This window comes from Gopherus flavomarginatus, chromosome 1 (genome assembly GCF_025201925.1).
Source record: "Gopherus flavomarginatus isolate rGopFla2 chromosome 1, rGopFla2.mat.asm, whole genome shotgun sequence".
Lineage (NCBI taxonomy): Eukaryota > Metazoa > Chordata > Testudines > Testudinidae > Gopherus > Gopherus flavomarginatus.
This window is the reverse complement of record NC_066617.1, coordinates 65019462-65046149: the sequence shown is the minus strand read 5'-3', so window position 1 is coordinate 65046149 and position 26688 is coordinate 65019462. Positions and strand designations below refer to the sequence as shown.

General features: G+C 44.2%; 1 protein-coding gene across 8 annotated transcripts in view; it reads right to left on the bottom strand.

Annotated features, from left to right (window-relative positions):
* Positions 1–26688, bottom strand: part of MON2 (MON2 homolog, regulator of endosome-to-Golgi trafficking) — a 195161-nt gene that overhangs the window by 6924 nt on the left and 161549 nt on the right. For 4 of the 8 annotated variants that reach the window (XM_050923129.1, XM_050923137.1, XM_050923144.1 and 1 more), the window contains 2 exons: positions 22401–22483; positions 5236–8568 (listed from right to left, as the gene is read on the bottom strand). In XM_050923129.1, coding sequence (XP_050779086.1) covers positions 8405–8568; positions 22401–22483 — 247 coding nt within the window. In that variant the 3' untranslated portion in view covers positions 5236–8404. Of the gene's footprint in view, positions 1–5235; positions 8569–14220; positions 14756–17840; positions 18081–22237; positions 22283–22400; positions 22484–26688 lie in introns of those variants that run through there. The other 4 variants (XM_050923156.1, XM_050923175.1, XM_050923182.1 and 1 more) reach the window with 4 other exon arrangements.

Here is a 26688-nt window from a genome sequence, read left to right as displayed (position 1 = left end):
TGTGATCCAAGTAGCCAATGCAATCACTGAACTGCTGCTATCAAGGGTAGTGACTCTGGGAAATGTGCAGATCATAGCGGATGGCTTTGCTGCAATGGAGTTCCCTAACTGTGGTGGGGTGATAGATGGAACGCACCTCTCTATCTTGGGGCCGGACCACCTTGGAAGCCAGTACGTAAACTGCAAGGGGTACTTTTCAATCGTGCTGCAAGCACTGGTGGATCATAAGGGACGTTTCATCAACATCAACGTGGGATGGCTGGGAAAGGTGCATGATGCTCGCATCTTCAGGAACTCTGGTCTGTTTTAACAGCTGCAGGAAGGAACTTATTTCCCAGACCAGAAAATTACCATTGGGGATGTTGAAATGCCTTTAGTTATCCTTGGAGACCCAGCCTATCCCTTAATGCCATGGGTCATGAAGCCATACACAGGCACTCTGGACAGTAGTAAGAAGCAGTTCAACTACAGGCTGAGCAAGTGGTAGAACGTGCTTTTGGACATTTAAACGCTCGCTGGCGCAGTTTACTGAGTAGGTTAGACCTCAGCGAAACCAATATTCCCATTGTTATTGCTGCTTGCTCCACAATATCTGTGAGAGTAAGGGCGAGATGATTATGGTGGGGTGGGAGGTTGAGGCAAATCTCCTGGCCGCTGATTACACGCAGCCAGACACCATGGCAATTAAAAGAGCACAGCTGGGTGCCCTGCGCATTAGGGAGGCTTTGAAAACCAGTTTCATGACTGGCCAGGCTACAGTGTGACAGTTCTCTTTGTTTCTCCTTGATGAAAACCCACCTCTTTAGTTGACTCTACTTCCCTGTAAGCCAACTGACCTCCTCCCTTCGATCACCACTTTCAGAGGCAATAAAGTCATTACTGTTTCCAAATCATGTATTCTTTATTAATTCATCACACAAATCAGGGGAAACTCACAAGGTAGCCCGGGAGGGGTGGGTGAGGAGGGACGCACCGGGTGGGGTGGTAGATGAAGGGAGAAGGGAAGGACAAGGCCACACTACAGTTCAAAACTTATTAAATGCCAGACTTCTGTTGCTTGGGCAATTCTCGGGGGTGGAGTGGCTGGGTGCCCATAGCCTCTCCCCCACCCCCCACCCCCGCGTTCTCGGGCATTTCGGTGAGGAGACTATGGAACTTGGGGAGGAAGGCAGGCGGTTATACAGGGGCTGCAGTGGCGGTCTGTGCTCCGGCTGCCTTTCCTGCAGCTCCACCAGATGCCTGAACATGTCAGTTTGCTCCCCCATTAGCCTCAGCATTGCATCCTGCCTCCTCTCAGCATGCTCCTCCCTCCTCTCATTATGTTCATTTCACGCTTTCCTGGACTCTGCCATTGTTTGCCTCCAAGTATTCTGCTGAGCTCTTTCAGTGTGGGAGGACTGCATGAGCTCTGAAAACCTATTATTGTGTGTGTGTTTTTTTCGCCTTCTAACCTGTGCTAGCCTCTGGGATGGAGATGATAGGGGGAGTTTAGAAACATTTGCAGCTGCGGGAGGAAAAGAAGGGAGAGTAGTATTTTAAAAGATACATTTTAGAGAACAAAGGGAAGACTATTTCACACTGAATCAAGTGATTCACATTTCATAGCACATGTGCTTTTGGTACAAGGTCGCATTTTGCCTCTTATATTGAGTGCCTGCCAGTTTGGTGTGAGATATCACACACACTCAGCTGGGCAACAGAATTCGGCTTGCAGGCAGCCATGATAAGGCAAAGGGTTTCAGTTTCTTCAATCTTCAAAACATGTGGGAACAGTTTCAAACAGCAGCGCCCTTCTTTCCCATATCAAGCAAAGTCCATTAGGTTGGTCATTTAAAAGGAGGGGCTGCGGTTTTAGGGTGAATGTGCAGCACAATCTATCCCCCCCACCCCAATTCTCTGGGACGATCGCTTCACCTCCACTCCCCGCCTACACATGGCTAGTATCAGGGAAGATCCCTGTCAGCCAAACACGAACAGCTCAGCATGAGCGGGCCTCCCCCCACCGCATGGCTAACAGCGGGGATGATTTCTTTTCATCCAAAAGCAAACAGCTCAGCAGGAACAGGCACCTCTGAATGCCCCCTAAAACAAATTTTCTGTATTTCAACCAGTTGATGATGAATGATATCACTCTCCTGAGGCTAACACAGAGAGATAAAGAACGGATGTTGCTTGAATGCCACCAAAGCCTGGGCCCATTCACTGCAATGTTTTGTTCTGCAATGATTCCAGACTACTTGCTACTGGCTTAGCATGGTAAAGTGTCCTACCATGGAGGACTGAATAAGGCTGCCCTCCCCAGAAACCATCTGCAAAGGCTTTTAGAGTACCTCCAGGAGATCTTCATAGAGATGTCCCTGGAAGATTTCTGCTCCATCCCCAGACACATTAACAGATTTTTCCAGTAGCTACACTGGCTGCAAATGCATCCCAAGTCTTTAGGGCAAATTAATCATTAAACACGCTTGCTTTTAAACCCTGTATTATATTTACAAAAGGTACACTCACCAGAGGTGCCTTCTCCAGCTTCATGGTCCGGGAGCCCGCCTTGGGAGGGTATTGGCTCCAGGGTGATGAACAGTTCCGTTCCTGGCTGCCGGGAAAAAGGGATTCTCTGCTTGCCAGCTGTGCACTATCCTCAACCTCCTCCTCCTCATCTTCCTCATCCACAAAATTGTCATCCCTGTTGCGTGAGACTCCCCCCTTGCAGGTGTCCATGGACAGTGGTGGGGTAGTGGTAGGGGCCCCCCCTAGAATTGCATGCAGCTCATCATAGAAGCAGCATGTATGTGGCTCTGACCAGCATCCTTTGTTTTTTGGTAAGCTTGCCTCAACTCCTTAACTTTTACGTGGCACTGCTGTGTGTTCCTGTTGTAGCCTCTGTCCATCATGCCCTTGGAGATTTTGGCAAATATACTGGCATTTCGTCTTTTGGAAAGGAGTTCTGCCTGCACGGATTCTTTTCCCCATACAGTGATCAGTTCCAGTACCTCCTGTTCAGTCTATACTGGAGCTCTTTTGCAATTCTGAGACTCTACAGTCACCTGTGCTGATCAGCTTGCCACGCTGGCCAAACAGGAAACGAAATTCAGAAGTTCCGGGGGCTTTTTCTGTCTACCTAGCCAGTGCACGTGAGTTGAGAGTACTGTCCAGAGCGGTCACAATGGAGCAGTCTGGGATAGCTCCCAGAGGCCAATACCGTCGAACTGCGTCCACACTACCCAAATTTGACCCAGCAAGGTCTATTTTAGTGCTAAAGCCCTCGCCGGGGAGGAGTACAGAAATTGATTTTAAGAGCCCTTTAAGTCGGGTGCAGGGTTAAATTAACATAATGCTGCTAAATTCAGCCTAAACTCGTAGTGTAGACCAGGGCTAAGAAAGAAAATAGGAATAGCTGATCTATAAATATCAATTATTAACGATTCACCCAGCTTCTCCATTCAATACATCCTCCTTTACTAGAAAAAATATCTTACTCAACTGCTAGAGTAATACTAACAGTGAACTAATATGAACTCTCTACAATTATATCTTACAATACCCAGAAAGTTAAGAAAAATTTAGATTATTTTAAGGTGGCCTTATAAAAGTTAAACCATCTTCTTAATACTACAATTTGATTTCTTCCTATGTGCAATTATTTCATGCACAGTAAATTGGCATACTGTCTTCTTTTCAAGAGAAATTAATAATTTCCAGACTCCTTCACTTAAAAATAATCCTAAATTGACAGGAACAAGAATAGAATGTGTTCCCACTGAAGTCAACAGTAGAACTTCCAGCGGGGAGATAGCTCAGTGGTTTGAGCATTGGCCTGCTAAACCCAGGATTGTGAGTTCAATCCTTGAGGGGGCCATTTAGAGATATGGAGCAAAAATCTGTCTGGGGATTGGTCCTGCTTTCAGCAGGGGGTTGGATTAGATGACCTCCTGAGGTCCCTTCCAACTCTGACATTCTACAAACTATAATGGGAGCTGGGTTAGGCTACTGATTGCATCTGCAGACCCAACCTACAGTTGGTGTTTTTCTCCAATACATTTTTTAACACTTGTAACCATGGACAAAGGGTTAGTTGGGGAACTACCTGTCTGAATTTCAGGATGAGAGGAGAAATGCCTTTTGATCTGGGCAAAACCATAATGCAATCTTTTAAGATCTTATTTCAGTAAATGCAGATATTACACCTATTAGTATTTTGTTTTTTGATATCAGGATACTCAACATAATATTCAATAAACTTATTAAAAATTGGAAGCTGTGGCAACTTTTCTCCATCCAGAGCCTATGTTCTAAACTGAAATTAGGGTATATACTCACTTTTTCTTATTAGATAAACTGTGATTATATACAAGCTCGAAGTCTTGCTCATATTGTTGCAATGTCTGAGGCATGGAGATGAGGTAAGTTCTCCCCAATATATCAATATCTTGTATATGTTCCTTTCAATGTATCTGCTGGACTTTCCCATTTTCACTCCTGGCTGCCGATAATTTTTTTTTAGGAGGTGGTGGCTGCATTCAGTAATTTTATAATTACTGGAAGACATGTTCCACAGAATCTAGAGCAGGGGTTGGCAACCTTTCAGAAGTGGTGTGCCGAGTCTTCATTTATTCACTCTGATTTAAGGTTTTGCATGCCAGTAATACACTTCAACATTTTTAGAAGGTCTCTTTCTATAAGTCTATAATATATAACTCAACTATTGTTGTATGTAAAGTAAATAAGGTTTTAAAACTGTTTAAGAAGCTTAATTTATAATTAAATTAAAATGCAGAGGCCCCCAAACTGGTGGCCAGGACCCAGGCAGCGTGAGTGCCACTGAAAATCAGCTCACGTGCCGCCTTTGGCATGCGTGCCATAGGTTACCTCCCCCGATCTAGAGCCTTTTAGTACATTGCAGGAAGGGAGCTCAAGAAGTTATCTTCGTAAGGCTATAAGAATTACTTGGACTCCCTAGCTACTTTTGGTGATCCAGTGCATTTTAGTGAATTTTAAACTAAAATAAGTTAGACTCCAACCTTGCAAACACATATGCGCATACTTTACTTTACGTGAGAGTACTTCTTTGAATGGGACTACTACTCATGTATATAAAGTTAAAAATATAAATATGTATGTGAAGCTTCAGGGTCTGGTTAAGATATTTCTCGAAGGAGGAAGTACAGAATCTCCATTACTAGAAATATTGATTAAATAAAAATTCTACAGATCCATAAAGACTGTCTGCATCAATGCTCCTGTATCAATATTTATTAGAAAACAAGAACTCTCAGCAGAGGAAAAGAAAGCAATACTTCAAATGTAAGGAATACTAGAGTTATAAATGAGCAAGATGACATTGTAAAGAGGCTGACTTTCATCCACAGTGAAAAGTCGTCCTTCTAAATTAAATGCTTAAGTTGTTATCTTTCACAAGCTAGTCATGTATATAAAAAATGGTAAGAATATCTGATTAGATTAGACCAAAGCTTTAAGGTGAGTTCCAGATGTACAATGCCCTAAGAATAATTTGGTGACTAAGGGGAGGAAAAATAAGCTAATAAATAGAAGAATGTTGGTTTTAAATGTCTCTTAAAAGGTGTGCCTCCCACCCCCCAGGCAATAAAGAATACTAAGTTGTAGAAGCAAAGAACATAAAGAAAACAGAAAATGTTTATACATATCAAGCTGAAGGAAGTTCACTGTACTGAGCATATACTGTTATCCTTTATTGGGTCTGATGTATCTTTAGCCTGCTTTCCCAAATAAAATAAACAGGAATTAAAAACAATAAGCTCTGACATAGCTAGCTAAAATAGAGACGTCTAAATACCATTATTGTGCTCTTTTTTTTTTTTTTTTTTTTTTTTAAGTGACACTATGGGCCCTGACCATCCTTCCACTGAAGTCAGCAAGACCTGGCCCTAAAAATATGTTGCTTTCATCAGTATTGCAGTTATTTTCAGTTTTAGAGGAAATCCAAAAATTGACATTCATTTGGTGTATAGGTTTCCATATTGTGGCATTTTGGAACTGCTTCTCAAAATTAGCTATTTTTACACTAAAAATGAACTAAAACATCTCAAGACCTACCCAAACTCAGCTGTTACGGAAAATATTTGGTTTCTTAATACAAAATTTGTGTTCTCTAAAGCTCGGGAAGAAACTAGTTTATCCAAGGTCTTAAAGCCTGTTGTGCATTTACTGTAGTATAGAATCATAAAACTGGGAAGGACCTCGAGAGGTCATCTAGTCTAGTCCCCTGCACTCAAGGCAGGACTAAGTATTATCTAGACAATCCCTGACAGGTGTTTGTACAACCTGCTCTTAAAAATCCCCAATGATGGAAAATGAAACAAAGGAAAGTTCTCTCTCTCTCCTATTTTTTAAATGAGAATAATAATATAATCTGGAGCATAAAAGGAGCAAGCATTTAAAACTATGGTTGCATAGTACTATGCACTTACAGACTCTCTAATTCTGACCAATTCATAATGAAACACTCTACTAGCAACTCTTTCAACTTTACATCAATTCTCCGATTGCCAATTTTGGTTGGACATATTCCTGGAAGTTTCATCACATGACATTATTGTTAATTAAAGATTAATATTTAATTCCTGGAGACTTCAGGACAATCCTGGAGGGTTAGCAACCCTAATCTATTCATATAAACCAATCTTTTAACTCACAAAAGTGTTTGAATGATCCTTGTTTTTAATATCTGCACAATATTTTAGAAGTCCAGAACCTAAAGTTAATCTCTATAATCCATAGGAAGCTGTCTGCCCAATTTTTAAAAGCAGTGAGTACCCAACTCCTCCCAAGGACCTTGTCTGATTTCATAAAATCATAGAAATGTAGGCCTGCAAGGGACTTGATAGGTCATCTAGTCCAGTCCTCTGCACTGGGCCAGGACAATAGCAGCTATTAAGAATTCAGCACCTTGGAAAAACCAGGCAGGTGCCTAGCTGTGGATGCAGGAGTCTAACTTTAGATTTTTATGGTTTTAAAGCTATGTTTTAAAGCTCTTCACATGGATGATAATAAATACCTAAATACAGGTGAAATATTACTGAAACAATTCATTGAATAGGAATATAATATGCTATGCCACAATTCAACTTTATAAAGAACAGTACTCAAAAGTATTCTGCTTCAACTACGTAGTACGTGAAAGGGAAACAAAATTCACATTTTACTTCATGACAGAAAGTTTACTGCACTTCTAAATGAATAACAAACTTCAAAAATACACTTCTCATGGTTTATATCACGCACACATTTTATACTTGAAGGTTAAAACAATTATTGTTTGGGCTGAAGACAGTACAAAACAGAGCGCTTAAGATTACTGAAACAAACAAACAAAAATTACAGCCAAATATATCAGATATTTGAAATCACCTTTCTTGGATCATAATTCAAAGACAATGACAACTACCATTATGGGCAAAAGAGAGATATAAATCCCAAATATGAAACATTTTTGTAAAGCAGGACAACTACCAAAAACATAAAAAATGGATAGACTTATGTAAACGAGTATGTTGAAACAAATATATTGTGATGTGAGGTATGGTAGAGTTGGAGTGCTACAGTATATTTCCACACTTTCAAACTCATTTCAAATCACCTACTTTAAAGTTTGAAATCAGCAGATCATTGGCTGTTTGCTGTCTTTCATCATATGACATCTTTGTTGAAATAAGATACATTCAAATAAGCAAAAAATTAACTGGATGATCAGATATGAATAACCATATCTGCCAATTATGAAGGCAAATTGTACGTAAAAATGCAAGCATACAACTTAGTATTCATAATAAATACATTTTTCAAGCATTTAACATTATCAATATTTTAAAAAGAATTTAAATAATAAATGCAACTATTTTATACAGAACTGTACCATTTATTATACACACAAGTTCATCAGTTCCCTTTGTTTACAAAGGCTGGTTACAGATAATCATATGGAATGTTACAGTACCATCTTGCATAAAATTTTAGTACAATTTTGTACTTGAAAAAATGGTGCAAAACACCAGCCTAATCAACCTGACTGAATTGAAATACTTTTTTTTTAATTACATCATTAACACATATACCACAAGCTATACATAAGCCCACTTTTCAGTCACCACTTCAATATATTGTAGCAAGTACATTAGGTTACAACTGATTCCATCCTGTCAGTTAAATTTATTAAAGGCTTGCACTGCTACTCACTCTGGAACCTTTGAGCTGTAAGCTTGTTGTATGCATGAATTACAAAGCTCTTGTTAGTACAACTGAAAGAAGGTCAACACTGGTTGCCAAGTACTAGTCACAAGAGATTTCCTCAGAGAAGTCTCAGTTATGAACAAATATTCTTTTTTTGGGATACTTTTTCTCTTTCAAAAATAAAAAAAGTTTGATCTTTTCAAGACTCTCCATTCTGTACCTTGGGTGCTGGTGGATGCATGAAGTCCTTAAAGGGAACTAGTGCCTCCTTGAGAGCACAACAGACTTCCGAGGATGAGCAAGTGATACATTCAACTAAAGTTGGGTACAACGCAATAACTTGTGCCCATGTGTTTGCATCAACTGTAACAGAAAGTACAAAATGAAATAATGTAATATTGTTCATATTTTTACAGTAGAAAAGCATTTTTAACTAATATGTAAAGAAAAACACTAAGAAAGCTATGGGACACCAGATTTTTACCTCAATCTCATTGAGCCCCAAATGGGTTTTTTTTTTTTAATACGACATAAGGGGTGAAGATGTATATTCAGCACAGAAGGACATTGTTAAAAACTAAAAGTCAAAGAAAAAGAAAACAGAGTTACCTTTTCCGTAACTGGTGTTCTTCAAGATGTGTTGCTCATGTCTATTCCACAATAAGTGTGCATGCTTGCCATGTGCACCGGTGCCTGAAGTTTTTTCCCTAGCAATACCCGTAGAGGAGTGCCCTAGTGACCCTTGGAGTGGTGCCTCCATGGTGTGGTATAAAGGGCACTGTGTGCTCCCCTCACCCTCAGTTCCTTCTTGCCAGACAACTCTGACAGAATGGAAGGAGGGTGGGATGTGGAATAGACATGAGCAACACATCTTGAAGAACACAAGTTACGAAAAAGGTAATGGTCTTTTCTTCTTCGAGTGATTGCTCATATGTATTCCACAATACGTGATTCCATGCTATATCCGTTAGAGGTAGGAAGGAGTTCACAAACTCTCGGTATGGAGAACAGCCCTGCTGAACCTGGCGTCCTCCCTGGTCTGAGAGACAGTCGCATAATGCGAGGTGAACGTATGAACTGAAGACCACATGGCAGCTCTACAAATGTCCTGAATGGGAACAAGGGCCAAAAAGGCAGCCGATGAGGCCTGCATCCGAGTCGAGTGAGCCTTCACAATTGGTGGCAGAGGGATTCCTGCCAGGTCATAACAGGAATAACGAGGTGATCCAGTTGAAGAGCCGCTGAGTGGAGATCGGCTGACCTTTTATGCACTCAGCCGAGGCGATGAACAGTTGCAAGGACTTTCTGAACAGCTTAGTCTGCTCCAAGTAAAAAGCCAGAGCCTGTCGCAAATCCAGTGTGTGTAGGCCGCCACCAGTGACATACATTTCATGAATACCTTGTGGGAAGTGGACAGACCAAACAGGAGTAGTATAAATTGGTAGTGTTCCTGTCCCACTGTGAAACAGAGGAAGCATCTGTGTCCCTCGAATATATGAATGTGGAAGTATGCGTCCTGCAGATCAAGGGTGGCGTACCAGTCCCTGGGATCCAGGGAGGCCAGAGAGACTATGCAGAACTTGAGCTTCACCATGTACTGGCTCAGGCCTCACAGGTCCAAGATGGGCCTGAGCCCCCCTTTGGCCTTCGGGATAAAGAAATAGTGGGAGTAGTACCACTTGCCTTTGAACTCCCCCGGTACCACTTCCACCGCCCCTAGGCCCAGGAGCCGCCACACCACCTGCTCAAGCAGAGCCTTATGCGAGGGGTCCCCCAAGAGGGATGGGGGCAAGGGGTAGTTGGACGGGGAGGAAATAAACTGGACGGTGTATCCCGGGAGATGATGTTGAGGACCCATCGGTCCAAGGTCAGCCGCAACCACGCTGGGAGGAAAGCACACAACCGACTGGGGAAGCTATATTGAGGCTGGATCCCTGATGAGAACTGGTAGGGCACTCTGTCAAAACCGCCTTTTCCCCATTTGCTTGCCCTTGGAGGATCCAGGCTGGGGGGAAAGGCCGAGACTGCCTCTGTGGGGCCTCTTATAACCAGTTTTGTATTTTGACTGGGTGGCCTGAACTGCAGCTTGAACTTAGGTTTAGCCGGAGCCGGAACATAGAGACCCAGAGTCTGGAGAGTCGTTCGGGAGTCTTTCAGGCCATGCAGCTTTGTATCCATTTTCCGCAGATTGAGCTTTGCCATCAAACGGGCGGTCCTGCAGGTAGGTCTGCCCCTTGCTGGACAGCCCAGAGGGCAGAAGCCATGACGCCTTTCCACGGAGGCCATGGACCGCACAGCCGTATCTGCTGAATCTGAAGCTGCCTGCAGGGTTGCCCTGGAAGCCGCTGTGCCTTCCTCCACCAGCACTTTGAACTCCTTCCTGTTGAGCTCCTGGAGGAAGTCCTCGAACTTGGGCACAGATTGAACTCATACTGGCCCAGAAGAGCCTGGTAGTTCACCACCCGTAACTGGAAGCTCGAGGACAAATTTTCTTCCAAATGAGTCCAGCCTCCTTGAATCTTTATTTTTTGGGGTAGGGGCTGGTTGGCCCTGTAGTTGACCGACTCGACCACCAGGGAGTTAGGAGCAGGGTGGGTGTATAAGTATTCATGCCTCTTGGTGGGTACAAAATACTTGCGTTCCACTCTCTTAGAGATGGGAGCCAATGAGGCTGGGGTTTGCCATAGGGCATTTGAAATTTTCACCATCCCTTCATGGAGAGGCAAGGCCACCCTGCCCTGTGCTGAGGAGGAGAGTATATTAAATAGAGAGTCCAAGGGCTCCTCCATCTCCTCTGCCTGGAGGTGGAGACTTGATGCCACCCTTTTTAAGAGCTCTTGGTGAGCCCTAAAGTCCTCCTGTGGGACGGAGGGAGGAGGGGCCGTAATCACCTCATCTGGTGAGAGTGAAGAGGCTGGCACGGTACTTTGTGTCCCCACCGGCACTGGAGGGTCTACCACCTGGTTGGTCTCCGGGCATAGAGCTGAGGATGTACGTCCCACCGACTCCTTCCTCGGAGGTCTGGAGAGGGAGGCTGATGGTCCTTCTGAAGCTCCAGCTACCGAGCGAGCCCCCACCGGGGGCTGCGTCAGGCGCCACGGTGCCCTCTGGTACCACTGAGCAGACCACAGCACCTGCTGTGGCACCGGCGGGAGCCAGCTGTTCGGCCTGGCTCATCAATGGATGACTACAAAGAGAGGCCAGGCTGACATATGACCTGCCGCTGTCCCTGGACCAGGAGGAGTGGTGACGCTAGGAGCGATGTCAACCACGGGACTGCGACCCCTCCATGGAGGACTGGTACCGTCAGTAACAGCTGCTCCATGATCGGCTCCAGCGAGTGGACCCGCAATGGCAAGATGCTGGCGATGAATGCCCAGGGCTGCGGAATTGGTGACGTGTGGGGTCCTGGAGCGGGACGATGAATGGAAACGATGTCAATGTTCGTGCCATGACTGACTGCTATAGCCCTCTGAGATGAGGATCTTTGGCGTCAACCACCTCAGTCCTGTCAGTGTTCACTCCTTGAGGCGGAGCGGTGCCAAGAGTCTCGATCAGACGGAACCAAACCAGGCGGCCTGGTGGGCATTGAGGGCAGTCCATGTGGACTGTGCCCCGAATGGACGCTGGGCGGTGAACAGTGTCAGGAACATTCCCTCGACCGAGACTGGTACTGAGCCGGGGGTGACTGTGGAGATCCCAGTGGTGGCTTGCCTCTGGAGTGCAGGGCCGACATCGGCGGTCCTCCTGGTACCGGCATGGACATAACATCCCAGGCTGCTTGCAAGGCCTCCAGTGTGGAGGCCATCTTGACAGGCCTGCTCCGAATGGGCCAGGCTACTCCACTCGACTAGAGTTGAAGGCCTAGAAGCTGATGGGGATCGAGGACTGCCCAACATGGATCTAGCCTCTGCCCTGGATTTACTCCAGTGCCGCAGCAAAGAAGGCCTCTTCCTAGCCTTCCTGGCGTGCCCCAGGGACAGGGAGCGGTGCCAACTAATTGATGGCACCGAAGGGTCGCCATGCACCGACACTGTGGTGCCCAGTGCCAACTCCATCAGAATAGCCCAGAACCAGATGTCCCTTTCTCTCTTGGTCCGAGGCTTAAACAACTTGCAAATCTTCCATCAATTGCTGACACGGGTTTCCCCCAAATAGCGTAAACAGTCCGCATGCGGATCACTCACTGACATAGATCGCCTACATAGAATCAGAATATCAGGGTTGGAAGGGACCTCAGGAGGTCATCTAGTCCAACCCTCTGCTCAAGGCAAGAACCAATCCCCAGACAGATTTTTGCCTCAGATCTCTAAACGGCCCCCTCAAGGATTGAACTCACAACCCTGGATTTAGTAGGCCAATGCTCAAACCACTACATGTGTTGCACGACTTAAAACCTGGGGAATGGGGCATGCCCCGGCCTGGGCGCTGTAGCTAAACTAAACTGACTGACTAACTACAGGTAGTACACTGTACACACACTGAACTAACAAGCAGTTTTGGGGACGAGCTACAGCAAAGCTGGAGCAGTTCCAAAGCACTTTCACTGACGGCAAGAACGAACTGAGGGTGCGGGGAGCGCCATTCCAGGGGTCGCTAGGGCGCTCCCCTACGGGTACTGCTAGGGGAAAAATTTCCAGCACCGGTGCACGTGGAAAGCACGCACACCTATTGTGGAATACACGAGCAATCACTCGAAGAATAATTTGTATTACAAAGCATCCTAGAACCCTAAACTATTGGGATGCTCATCCTCAAAATAGGGAAGTGGTATGTGGGCCTCATGCCAGTGAACCTCATAATAAATGAGCAGAAAAGCTTTTATAAAAATACACTGCTTCAAATTCCAAATCACAAACAGAATGTATATCTAGTTTTTAAATGTACAGACATTTTAAATCAATATAACTAAGTCAGTTTTTCCTTTGATTACCTCACAAGAACTGAATTGTGTGTGTCCTGCAACATCTGACACCAAAATGACCAATCCCTCCAGCCCCAACCCTGGGAGCAGGTGCAGGAGTGAGGTAAACTTTGCCTCAGCCACCCAGAGCAAGAAAAATCTTTGGCATAGCTCTGGTCTATTCTACATAGGGTGTCATTAATGATATGCTAAAACAGTGGCTTCCAACCTTTTTTCATTTGCAACCCCCTAAAAATTTATAAATGGAGGTGTGGACCTCTCTGGAAATTCAACAAGTGGCCCCTTCCCCATCGAGCCAACGTGATGGCTACCAGAAATGCTGTTTTCATCGATAAATGGAGGCGTGAGCAGGTAGCCATTGGTTCAAATGGAGATCTTGTAAGACATTTAACAACCAGATTAACATTTCAAACCAGAATAGGACGTTTGACTGACAAAAAGATTTCCAAGCCCCCTGAAGAACTTCATTGTTTAGGCTGTGTGTCTGTTATGGAGATCATAAAAGTTATGGATTCCGTGACTTTCTGTGGCCTCCATGACTTCTGCAGCGGCCGATGCAGCTGGCTCTGGGGCTGCCCGAGCAGATCAGGCAGCTCCTGGGTCACCCAAACCGGGCGCTGCTGGGGAAGTTTGGGTGAGAGAGGGAGCTCAGGGTGCCGGGTGGTGCTTATCTGGAGGGGCACTCCCCTGAAGCGGCTGGCAGGTCCCTGCAGCTCCTAGGCAGACGGGTCAGGGGGCTCTAGACGCTGCCCCCACCCAGAGGCGCCACTCCTGCAGCTTTCATTGGCTGCAGTTCCTGGCCAATGGGAGCTACAGAGCCAGAGTGGGTGGGGGCAGCGCGTGGAGCCGATCTGGCCTTTCTTCCCCCTAGAAGCTGCAGGGACACAACAGAGCCAGGTAGGCAGCCTGCAAGCCCCGCAAAACCTCCTCCCAGCACCAGCAGGGGTTCCTGGCCCTGTGCCACCTCCTGGTCCCTCCTCCCCTAGCACCAGCAGGGGTCCCTGGCCCACGCTGCTACCCTCCCCAACCACCAGCTGAGGTCCTACGCTGCTGCTCTCCACACTCCCAGAGCACCCGCACCCCCCCGGCCGAAGTTTTAGTCAGGGGTACATAGTACAAGTGGACAGGTCACGGGCTGTGAATTTTTGTTTACTGCCTGTGACCTGTCCATGACTTTTACTAAAAATACCCATGATTAAAATGTAGCCTTACTCATCATCAATGGGTGGGCGAATATGGAATAACTTTTTTTGGAGAATGGAAATCTGTGATGGCGGCCAGGTATACTCTAACAAAACACAATGACAGTTTAGTTCTAGAACGTAGTCCAGTATTTGACAACAATGAGGTTTTGGAATATGTTTTGAGATCACACCAACAGGCAAATCTTGTCCGCTTCTGTAAGTGTGGCACATAGATGGTTTTCTGCTGTGCAGTAGCAACCTGATCGGGGTACCATGAGCTGAGAAATTGAAAAAACTGCAGGAACACAAACTCAATCAGGGGGCGCTCCAGAGATGTAGGTGCCACATAATTACAGGTTGTTTTTAAGACCATTAATCATCAACCAGCTGTACTATGAGCAGGAAAACCCTCAAGATTGGGGTGAAGGATCTTTCTGTGTTCCTTGGAGAGGAAAAGAGGAGCAATCAGGAGAGTGATCAGTGAGTGAACAGCCAGCTGTATCACATAAAGAAACTAGGTTTGTCAGGGTCATGTCAGGACTGTTAAGAGTAGCTCTTGGTTTGTCCTTTTTTATTTTGAATAGGACTTTAGATGTTAGAGGTGTCAGGGGAGAATGAGCCCTGAGTTCCAGGAGGCTGATGTGCAGAGTGGTTTCCTAAGGCATCCACCTGTCCTAGGCCATGTGGATGTCTAGATGCGCTCTCCACTCCAACAGGGATGCATCTGTCATTATAACAACTGCTGGGGAAGGGAAGGTGAAAGACTTCTGCACAAACATTATGAGGGTATTTCTACAACTTGAGAGATTCCTTTATGAAGGTGCGTATGGAAAGTAATGTAGTTAGACTGTCTGTTCAGTGCATAAACAGTCATGAACCACCCTCGAAGGCACCACATTTGCAGTTTTGTGCGGTCTATAACTAAAGTACCAGCTGCCGTATGCCCCAGCAGCTGATGACAGCTCTTGACTGAGCTTTGAATGCTAATCTGGATTGTGTTAACTATGCTGGATAGGGCCACAGATATGTGCATTGGAAAGCAGGCTCTTGCCACTACTGGCCCAAGATTAGCTCCTATGAATTCTAACTTTTGCAAGGGGTCAAGGTGGATTTTTGAATGTTGAAATGCAGGCCCAATCTAAGAAAGAGGTCAATGTCTTTGCAAGTTGTCTGTGAAGTTAGGCCCAGGGAGCTAAACATCTAGATAAGGGAACATTAAAATTCCTTTTCTGTGGAAGTGTGCCACTACTCCTGATATACTACTGATGTGACTGATATACTACTGATACGACATTTGAAAAGACCCTTGAGGTAGCTGATAAGCCAAAATGGAGCACTATGTACTAAAAATGGTCCTGACTGAGAATAAAACATGGAAATCTTTTGTGGGATGAGTAGATCGTTACATGGAAATATGCATCCTGAAGGTTGAGGGCTAGAGCCAATCCTCTTGGTCCAGTGCCAGAATAATTGTTGAAAATGTTGCTATTTTCAATTTCTGTGCTTTCACAAAGGTGTTGAGTAGCCTTAAATTGAGGATGGGTCTCCAACCTTTTTTTTTTTTTTCTTTTCTCTTTTTTGAACCAGGAAATACTTGGAATAAAACTCTTTCCCTCTGTGATGCACGGGAATTGAAGCTAGAGCACCCAAGAGTAGAAGAGAGTCTATTTTCTGTCATAACAAACTCTCATGAGAGAGGTCCCTGAAGAGGGACAGGAAAGGGGGCTTGGAAGGCAGAAGAGAAATGAAGTGGATGATCTCCAAAACCCGCTCATCCATAGTGATAGATTCCCAAGCCTACTGAAAGTGTTTACACTTAGGCTTAGGAATCTATCACTTGGCGGTTGCCAAAGAGAGGAAGGAAAGAGAGAGAAACATTGCAGTTGGTATGAAAAGGGGACAGCAGCTCAGGACCTCAACCACCCTGTCAAAATTGATGCTATGAAGTGGAAGATTGGGAAATGGGTGATTTTCTCCTCTGGAGCCTGTCTCTTGCACTGAAGTTCATGTGGCCTCTGGGAATTTGAATGGGGCAGGATCTCTGTGCTGTCTGGGACTTACTAAACTCTCTCCTTTGTGTACACGTATAGATCCCCAGAGAAAATGTAAAGTGGCCCTTGGAGTCCTTTAATGTGTGCACTCATCCTGTGCTGTCAGTGAACAGTTTAGTACCAAAAAAAATGACGTCTTCAACCATATTCTGGACCTCCTTTAGAAATCCTGAGAGCTGAAACCAGGTGGTCCTCTTCAAAACTACTGCCATAGAAATAGACTGAACGGCAGTATCAGCAGTGTCAAGAGAGGCCTGCAGAGATGGTATGGCAAGCAGTTGGCCTTCTGTAATAATTGCCTGAAATCACTCTGTGTTCTGCTGGTAGATATTCAATAAAGGAGTTCAGCCTGGTTTGGATGGTTATACTTCGCCATTAATGTCTGGTAGTTGGTGATCCTGAATTGTAAAGTAGCTGATGAATATTATTTTCTAAAATACGTTGAAGCGCTTTCCCACCTTGCCGTGTCCTAGAGCTCAGTATCCAGCCCAAGCCTGAATGTCTACACTGCAATTAAACAGCTCCTTAGCCCAACATCCGTGAATCCGAGTCAGCTGGCCTGGGCCAGCTACGGGTTTTTTATTGCAGTGTAGACATACCCTTAGTGGCCAAGGAGTGAAGAAGGCATCTCCTAATGAGTTATGGTGGCATCCCTCCCACCCAGCAAAATTGTGGGAATTTCTTGTTGTATGGCATCAGGAAGAGGTCTATCCCTGTACTGCCCTAGGTGAGCACTACCTGTAGGACAGGATAGCTCAGCTCTCATTTGTAGTTCTCACAGAAATGTCTGTTCAGCGTTTCTACTATGATGCTTTGCAGACGTGATAGAAATGCCACTGAGATGTTGATTTGGTGGGTTATGCACCAGTTCCAAATTTCATTGCTTCTGTGCACAAGGATTGGGATTGTGCTCCCCCTCAGCAGTTTACATAAAATATGGTAGCTCTCTTGTTGATCATGTCTCTTCTGCGTGACTCTTGATTTTTGGAAAAAAATTACTGCACTTATATTGAACTGCTCTGAGCTCAAATAGATTGATGTGAAGAGCAGACTCCTAATGGGTCCACCTGCCTTGTGCCAGGAGATCACCAGCCTAACAGAGAGGCATCTGTAATGATGATCCTTGTGGGGGAGTGAATACAAGCATACCTTGCAGGGATCCTTTCATTCACAGAGAGTTGAGAACTCAGAGATAGACAACCTCCTGGACAAGCTGTGCTTGAGCCAGGCTTGAAGGCACTGGGAATGCAGTCTGGCATGAGATCTTACAAATGTACAGGTTGCATATGGCCAACAAGCTGCAGATAGGCTCTTGCTGTAGTTTGTGTGTGTGGGGAATTAATAAACATTACATTAAAAAGTTTAAGTAAAATAAAATAAAAAAAACCAGATGAGCAAGCTAGCTAATCTGAAGTTAACTGACACCACAAAAACTCTGTCTCTAGCACACGCAGCTGAAGAAAAAACTGGAGGGGCAGCAGCTCTAAGATGGAGCACAAGGACATATTAGGTGCAGGGGCAGATACTGCTACCAAAACACTCGCACACCCGAAGTGTGCTACCAAACACTCGCACACCCATAGGGAAAACTACTCTAGGAAGAACCTATTTATCAGGGATAAGGTAGACACACAAAGATGACTAACTTGCCTCACAAAGGAATTGCTGACAGACAATGAAGTTATGTTGTGGCTCTGTGCGCAAGTTAACCACCTACTATATAAAGATGAAGCATTTTCAGGTTAGTAGGTCTCCAGGGTTTAATGTAATGCATGCTATCCTTTAGGATCATAAACTGGATAGAAAATCTCAGATACAGTGGGTTCCACTTATTAACAAACTCTTGGTTTCCAACAAAAGTTTCCATTACCCAGAAATTGCCAACAAGTGGAAGGCAGGTTTGTGGGGCTGTGGCCAAGAAAGGAAGTGCTGGGACATGCGGGTGCAACCTGGGGAGTGCATGGAGAGATACCACGCAGCTGTGTGTGTCCCCATGACCACCATTCCCTGTGGAAATCCCCAGCATCAGGGATGCAGCCCCCAATCCTGCTGCTAATCTGCCCACAACCTCCCCTCCCGGCCCACATTGCTGGGACTTTGGCAGGAGATACAGGCACCCCAGTCCTTTACCTCCTTTGCTGGCAGCTGGTCTTTGGCTGCAGTCAGGTTTGTGGGGAGGCAGCCAGGAAAGGCACATCCCAGTGCTTCTTTCCCCTGTGGAAGTCCCACAAACCTACCTGTGCTTGTGACTTATCCTCCAAAAAAAAAGTTCTCAATAGTGTCATGCAGTTGCCACTATTTGAACTCCATTAAGTCAATGTGATGGGACTGGTTCCTGGCAAAATGCTGCTATTAACTAGGGAAGTTGTTAATATTAGGATTGCTATTAAGTGGAATCTACCATATTTTGCACGTTATTTCAGAGACAGTAATGCACCGCAGGAAATTTATGTATGATGTTAGACTTCCAGAGCTGGCAAAAAGAAGCAGCTTTTTAGCAGTCTCCATTCTATTCTTGTTGAAAGCTTTCTTAGTTTTGTATTTTTCTCTTCTGTTTCTGCTAAAAAAATTGTAGACATTTTTAAGGGATTTTCAAGCAGCCCTTTAAGGAACATGGTCATGTTTGAAAAAGATGTGAGCCTCCTTGAAAAGTGGCAGTTAAAAATATGCTTCTGATTAGGGTAGGAGAGGAAAATAAAGACTATTAGCCATCCAAAGTGATAGCTGCAGCAGTCTTTTTGAAGCTTTTCAGGAACCACGCCTCTTGTCAATTTCAGAACCCTTCCTGAATGCAAGAACAGAGACAGCAGAGGGCATGAAAGGACAGCACAACACATATCCGTGATAGTACTTCTCATCCAGTTCAACAAATTGGAGTTTTAAACTATATGCCTTGTTTAGTTTGCTGTCTATTTTTAGCTCCCTGTCCTAAGAAAGTTTTTTCCAACAGCATGAGTTTTACTTTTGATTTTGGAATACAATAATTAAAAACAGAAGAGTCAAGAGTAATCTGATTCTAAGGAGTGTTAATTTTTCCTCAGGGGTATTAAGCAGCAGCTCTGGCAAACTGAACCAAGTGGAGAAATGTGCTGATGCACAAAGAAAATAGTGCACTCGGCACAGAATCTAGGCCCTGGTCTGCACTATGAGTTTAGGTCGAATTTAGCAGTGTTAGATCGATTTAAGCCTCCACCCGTCCACATGACAAAGCCATTTTTGTTGACTTAAAGGGCTCTTAAAATAGATTTCTGTACTCCTCCCTGACGAGGGGATTAGCGCTGAAATCGACATTGCTGGTTCGAATTTGGGGTAGCGTGGATGCAATTCGACGGTATTGGCCTCCAGGAGGTATCCCAGAGTGCTCCATTGTGACCGCTCTGGACAGCACTTTGAACTCAGATGCACTAGCCAGGTACACAGGAAAAGCCCCGAGAACTTTCGAATTTCATTTCCTGTTTGGCCAGCGTGGGGAGCTCATCAGCGCAGGTGACTATGTAGTCCACCCCCGAAAGTTTCTACGCTCCCCCTATCATCTCTCTCCCTGAGGTTATCGCAGATTAGAAGGCGAAAAAACTACACTGGCGATGACACGTTTTCCAAGCTCATGCAGTCCTCCTGCATTGATAGGGCACAGCATAATGCATGGAGGCATGCAGTGGCAGAGGAAAGAACTGCTGTGTTTGCTTAACAGCAAAAGTATCATGCCTCACTAGCAATCCTGCCCAAGCCAGGTTGCTGTGTTACATGCACTCTGTGCTGTGTCAGCCTTGGGCGGGGGCATGACCGCTTTGTGAGCAGGAAGGCCATAGATATAGACCTTGCATTAGGTAGCTTCTGTAGCGAGAAAACATTGCTGTGCATTCAGCAAAGTCTGTGGCAAAACAAGAGAAGCCCCATAGTGTAGTGTTTATCACATTCACCTAAGATGTGAAAGCCCTTTAGTGTAGTGGTGATCACGTTCCCCTAACACGCGAAACTTCGCCAGTTCAAAACTGGGCAGAAACAGGCCACTGTTCCTTATTCTGACTCCCCTCCTTAGAACAGACCGCACTGTGAAATTTTACTTTGAATTATATCAATTATGAGTTAAATAATATGGAAGCTCTCTCTAAGTTACAGTCCCGGGTTCCTTACCTTCAGCTGCTCTGATAAATTAAAATTTTTGTTAGGGGCAGGGGAAAATTTTCATGAAGCCTTTTATAGGAATTAAATGCTATCTAGGACACTAAAATAATCTAGATGTGGCCCATAGAGCGCAATCCTTTGTTCGGGATTTGTCATTCCACAAGTTGAATTGCTCCTTACTACTGTCCAGACTTCATGAGCCATGGGAGCAAGGGGCAGGGCTGGGGTAGCTGCAACCACGCGGTAATTCTGGCTGGGAGAGCAGCCTGCGGCAGAAGCCTCCAGCTCGCATGATATTCCAGGCAGGACTGAATCTCCATGAGATGAAACTTAAAGAAGAGAATGACCTGAATTCACTCCCATTCGGTGCTCTAAGAGGAAGATAGGCATGTCTGTCCAGGCACCCCTGATTGACCTCACCGAGGTCTGCCAGCTGAGTGGGACCCCGACTGGCAGGAGCTGGTGGACGGAGTCCCAGACCCCACTGCCAGTCTGGGGCTCCGTCCATTGGCCCCGCTCAGCCCGCTGCCTGCCTGGGGTTCCGATCATCCAGGCAGGCAGTGGGCTGAGCGGGTCCGGCAGACAGGACCCTGGAAAAAAGGCGCGAAATGATTGTCTGCTGTTGCTTTCATGGATGGAGGGAGGGATGGGGGCCTGACGACATGTACCCAAAACCATCCGCGACAAAGTTTTTGCCCCATCAGGAGCTTAACCCAGAATTCCAATGGGCAGCAGAGACTGTGGGAACTGTGGGATAGCTACCCTCAGTGCACCACTCTAAGTTGATGCTAGCCACTCCATTGACTTAATGCGCCTAGTGCGGACATACGCTTAGTTGCACTCCACCCACTTAATGTGCTTAGTGTGGACATATGCAAGAGACTGTATAAAATCGAATTCTAAAAAATTGACTTCTATAAAATCGACCTAATTTTGTAGTGTAGACATACTCTAGGAATTAAAGATTTGTACCAACACAAAAGAGCTATGGGAGTGCACAGAAAATGACCTAATGGGGCTCAGAGGTTGAGAGGTGACTGACACTCGTGTCTGAGGATAGTGTGAGGAGACATGGAAGTAAAAAGTTATATTTAAAACACTAAACTGAAGGCAAATGAAAAAACAGAAGAAAGACTCAGTGAAGCAGCAAAGTAAAGAAGCCGAGTGGTGCTGAATGGTAGCAGGAGAATCACAGCTCTTGATGAACATTCCTTAATTGACTATGGTCAAGAATGAACTGGATATGTTTTCCAAGAGCAACAGTTAAGACTACTGGTGAACACTGACCAAAAATGTTCTAAAAGCTACAAGAATTCTGCTTGTGCAGCATTAGGGAGCCAACACTCTGAAGTAAAAGTATTACACAGACGGTATCTTTAGAAAAGTAAACATCCATATCACTTTACAAAAATGACTATCTTAATCTTAATGGACCTAATAGTGAATGAGAGCTTTAAGACTGAATAGAATATGGTCTTGGTAAACAAGGATTTAGCAAGATTAATGTAGACTACAATGGGAGATAAAGAAAAGATACAAAGATAAAGAAAATCACTCTAAGATCTTATATTTTATAGTAATTATTTACCAAAAAATGTTTTGGATTAAGAAAGAGCATTGGTACCTCAGCTGGAAGCTTTCTACTCTAGTGATATTATAGTGACGCTCTTTTGTAAAGTGTTGTGAGAGTGACTGATGAAAAGCAATATATAAGAGTTAGATGATATTACTATTTTATTTATGTAGGCTGATGGACTCGTTAAAGAGATGTTTTAAAAATTTCTACTCGGCACCTACACAAACATGAAAGGGCAAATTAAGATTCTTATGAAATAGTGCTTTAAATATATTTTTTTGCACAAACATATTATGTACACAATTTTGTTTAGACTTCTGATTAAAACAACTTACCATTTTCAGGCTGAGTTTTCTTAAGGGAATCTATTAGAGTACTGACAGCTTTTAAAACGAATATGATTTCTGTTACTTGCTGCCTACAAGGGGAAAATATATAAACTATCAACTGTACAATTTCAAAAAATGTTTCCCAGAATACGATTTTTCTGTTGACTTTTATACAGCAAATACAAAAACAAATTTTGAATAACAAAACCTTTGAGATGCAACCCAGTGAAACCAAGGTTATTTAATGCTGTAATTAATGTTCATCTTTAACTGATGTCATTTTCCCACATAAGTGTGACCAATTTATATTTAATTTTTTGAAATCATGTCAATACATAGGCCTCAATCATGCAAAGACTAATATATGTGCTTAACTTCAAGCATATAAGTAGTCCCACAGAAGTCATTTATTCAATCATGTACTCAATGGATAAATTTTTCAAAAGCTTTTAAATGGAACTGAGATGCCTAAGTTATTTAAGTGCTTTTAAAAATGTTACTATATATTTATGTTCAGTTTTCTATTTCAACAACAACTATGGTATGACTAATGCTTCAAAATACTAATACTTTGCTATTACTTTATTTTATTTTTAGGAACTATTATTTTCTCATCAACCTATCAATAGCTCTGCTAGAAATAAAGGAAGAGATGGTTACAGAAACTTTTCAGAGACAATGAAATACAGTTGTACTATTATATGTTGCACTCCTGAACTCTGGGCAATAGTCCTGAGGATAACTGCTTCTTAAAGGCACTTCCTTTCAATAGCCTTCCCAAATTTGGCATTTGATCTGGATCTCCCTGCCCTTACACATTCTTCCATAACAAATGGTAACTCGTCCCGTACAGTAACTGCATTTCTTCGAGATGTGTCTCTCTGTGTGTCCACTCTTGGAGCATTTGTGCTCCTTGTACTTCTGTGGGAGATTTTTCATAGCAGTTTCTTTTCAGCCTGAGCATGCATGTTATTCCACTTTGTGTTCCATGGCGTTGCTATATAGCACTGCACAGGCTAACCATCATCAGTTCCTTCTCTACTGTGAAGCCCCATGACAGGTAACTGAAGCAGAGCAGAAGGAGGGGGGGTACTGGAGCACCATCGGGTCAGACATCTTGAAGAACTGCAGTTACTGTACAGGATGAGTAACCATTTCTTCTTCAAGCAGCATCCCTATCGGTTCTCCACTCTAGGTGACTACAGAGAAGTTCCCTTTTAAGGAAGAGGCGGCTTTGGAGTCTAATTCAGTGTGAAAGAAAGTACTGCTGAGCCGAACACAGTATCAGAAGCAGAGTTGTGAATTATAGCATAGCAGTCAGCAAACGTATGCATAGAAGCCAGTGTTGAGGCTTAATACATTTCAATGATAGGAACATTCTTAAGAAAGACTGTGGAGGTGGAAATAGATTTCAGAGTGAGTTTGTAAGTCAGTGGATGTTTCAAGATTATGAGATCGGTAGCAGTTACTAATACAGTCAGTTATCAAGCTAGAGAGCCTCTCTTTAGAGACTGCAGCTCCTTTTGCTCTGTCTGAGATCAAGACAAAAATCTGGAGGTCTTCCTGAAATGTTTAGTCCTATCAAGGTAGAAGGCAAGGGCGCTCCTGACATCAAGTGTGTGGAGCAACGCTTCCCTCTTATCTGGTGAAGTTTATAGTAAAATACAGGGAGGTGAACGGGCTGATTAATATGGAAATCAGAAGGTACCTTTGGCAAAAACTTGGGGTATGGTCATAATGTAACATTGTCTCTGAAAATAATGGGTACTGTGTCATAAAATGGGGAGTATGAAAAATATGGGGAGTATGCCTTAAAAGCCCCATTTCCCCCATTCAGTGAGCCAATGTGATGGCAAACAGAAATGCCAATTTCACTGATAAACAGAGTTGTGAGCAGGCAGCCATAGGTTCAGACAGTGGTCTTACAAAGCATTTAAGAATCAAACTGAGGTCCTGAACTGTAGTAGGGCATTTAATTGGCACAGGCCTTTGAGGAACCTCATTGTCGTTGGGTGGGCAAATACAGCGTAACCTTCCACTGGAGGATGGCTGCCAGATGAACTCTAATGGAACTCAGTGACAATCCTGAGGTCTGTAGTTCTAGAATGTAACCCAGTATGTCTGGCAGCGATGAGGTTATTGGTGCAATGTGTTTGAGATTGCACCAATGAGCAAATATTGTCCATTTCTGTAAGTGCAGACTGTTTTTTGCTGTGCAGTAACCCCCTTTTTACGTGCTGTGAATAGGCAGTTTCTATGCCCATGCTTTGAGGTGAAGGATTCTAAGATGGGGTGAAGGATCTTCCCACTCTTCTAAAAGGTGAGAGGAGGAGTGGTATGAAGAGCAATTGGGGAGAACACTGTCATCTGTATCAGAAAAGGAAACCATGTTTGTCAACTCTGGCCTTGTCCCTTTTAATTTTGAGTAGGACTCTGGATATTGGAGGAGTTGGGGGGAACGTCTACGGAACACCTGGCGACAACTGGAGGTGAAGGCATCCCCCAAGGATCAATGACACAGACCAGATCTGGAGCAAAACTGGGTGCATTTCCTGTTTATTGCTGGGGTGAAGAGGTCTATCTGAGGAGTACCCCATTGGTAGAATATGTGGTGAAGTACGGCTGAATCTATCCCCCACTCATGGTCTTGAGAGAAATGCCTGTTGAGTCTGTCCGCGGTCACACGCTAAACTCCTGGAAGGTATTTTGTGATAAAAATCTGATTTAATATACTCCAATACCAAAGCTTTATAGCTTCAGCACAAGGAAGGGGGATCTTGCTCTTCCTTGCTGGTTTATATAAAACATTTATGACACATTGTCAGTCATGATCTTTATGTTTTTGCCTCTAATTAGCGGCAGGAAACTGGAGACATCTGCCTGCCCTTGATACCAGAGAAACCCCTTTTTGAAGGCCCCAGACTCCATCTTGTATCCCAGGCCTCCATTTTGAATAAGCAAGAGTCACTCCACTATTAGATGAAAATATGTAGGTCATGTAGTACTGAAATTGTCATGGGAGAAGTTGACAGGGATAACATTGACCATGAGGCTGGGCACCTTCTGGGTACATTAAAGACAACGTTGCAAAGTGATATGGACAACCTGAAATGAGGCAGTTGTTGATCATAAGACTAGGTATATTATAAACTATGTTGCAAAATAGCAAGTAATGAGTTAATTGTTGATCATGAAACCAAATATTTTAGAAATAAGTGGTATGTGCTCTGGAGAGTTCTGACAAAAAGATATTAGCAAAAGCAAGCAAAACAACATGTCAATCAAGCCTGTCAGAAGAGGATATAAGAAGAGGTACAGAGGACATCAGTGTTCTGTTCGTTTGCTTTGCCTGTTTGGTACTGTCCATTCAGTCCAGTAGAGGGAAAGACCAGGAGCAGTTCAGTAAAGAGGGAAAAGACCAGGAGCAGGAGAGCAGAAGATCAGAAAGGAATAATCTAAAGACAGTTACCTGGAACTGTCAGTGGCCTGTGAATGACCGATCACCATAAGCAGGGTGCAGTCACTTAGCATCACATCAAGCTGTGTGGTAATGTAGTTTTGGGGGGTGCTTTAGCCTGTTGTGTTGGGGATTTGTGTTACTGTGTTAAGGATTTGTGTTTGCACCAATAAAAGGGTGACTTGTTTTGGAATTATACTACCTGGGTCAATCATTTATCAGAAGTCTGTATCTGTGTCCTCCAGGTATTGCTTTAGCCATCCTGGAGACTCAGACCTGATGGTTAATATGTGGGTTGTTTTGAGGGAGCCTTTGGTAAACCTTAGAGATGTCACTGGGTGAGCTACTGGGGGATACCTAAATTGTGTTTCCAGGGTAACACTGAGTTCCAGGAGGAAGATATGCAGAGAAGTTTCTTGAGGCGTCTACCTACCCTGAACTGTTTGGAGCCTAGATGCGCACACCATCCCAACAGGGAAGCACCAGTCATTATGAAAGTTGTTGGGGGGAGGACAGATGAAGGGGACTCCTGCACACAAGTTGTGAGGACATTTCCATCAACTATACAGAACTGGGTAAGGAAAGCAACATGTTGAGACTGTGTCTGCTAAGCGAATAAACCATCCTGAACTACCCTTAAAGGCACCGCATAAGCAGTCATGTGTGATCTATAGGGCCCTACCAAATTCACAGCCATGAAAAATGCACCAAAGACTGTGAAATTTGGCCTCTGTGAGCTTTTACCCCATACTGTACAGATTTCATGGGGGGAGACCAGTGTTTCGCAAACTGGGGGTCTTTACCCAAAAGGGAGTTGCAGGCAGGGTCCAACAAGGT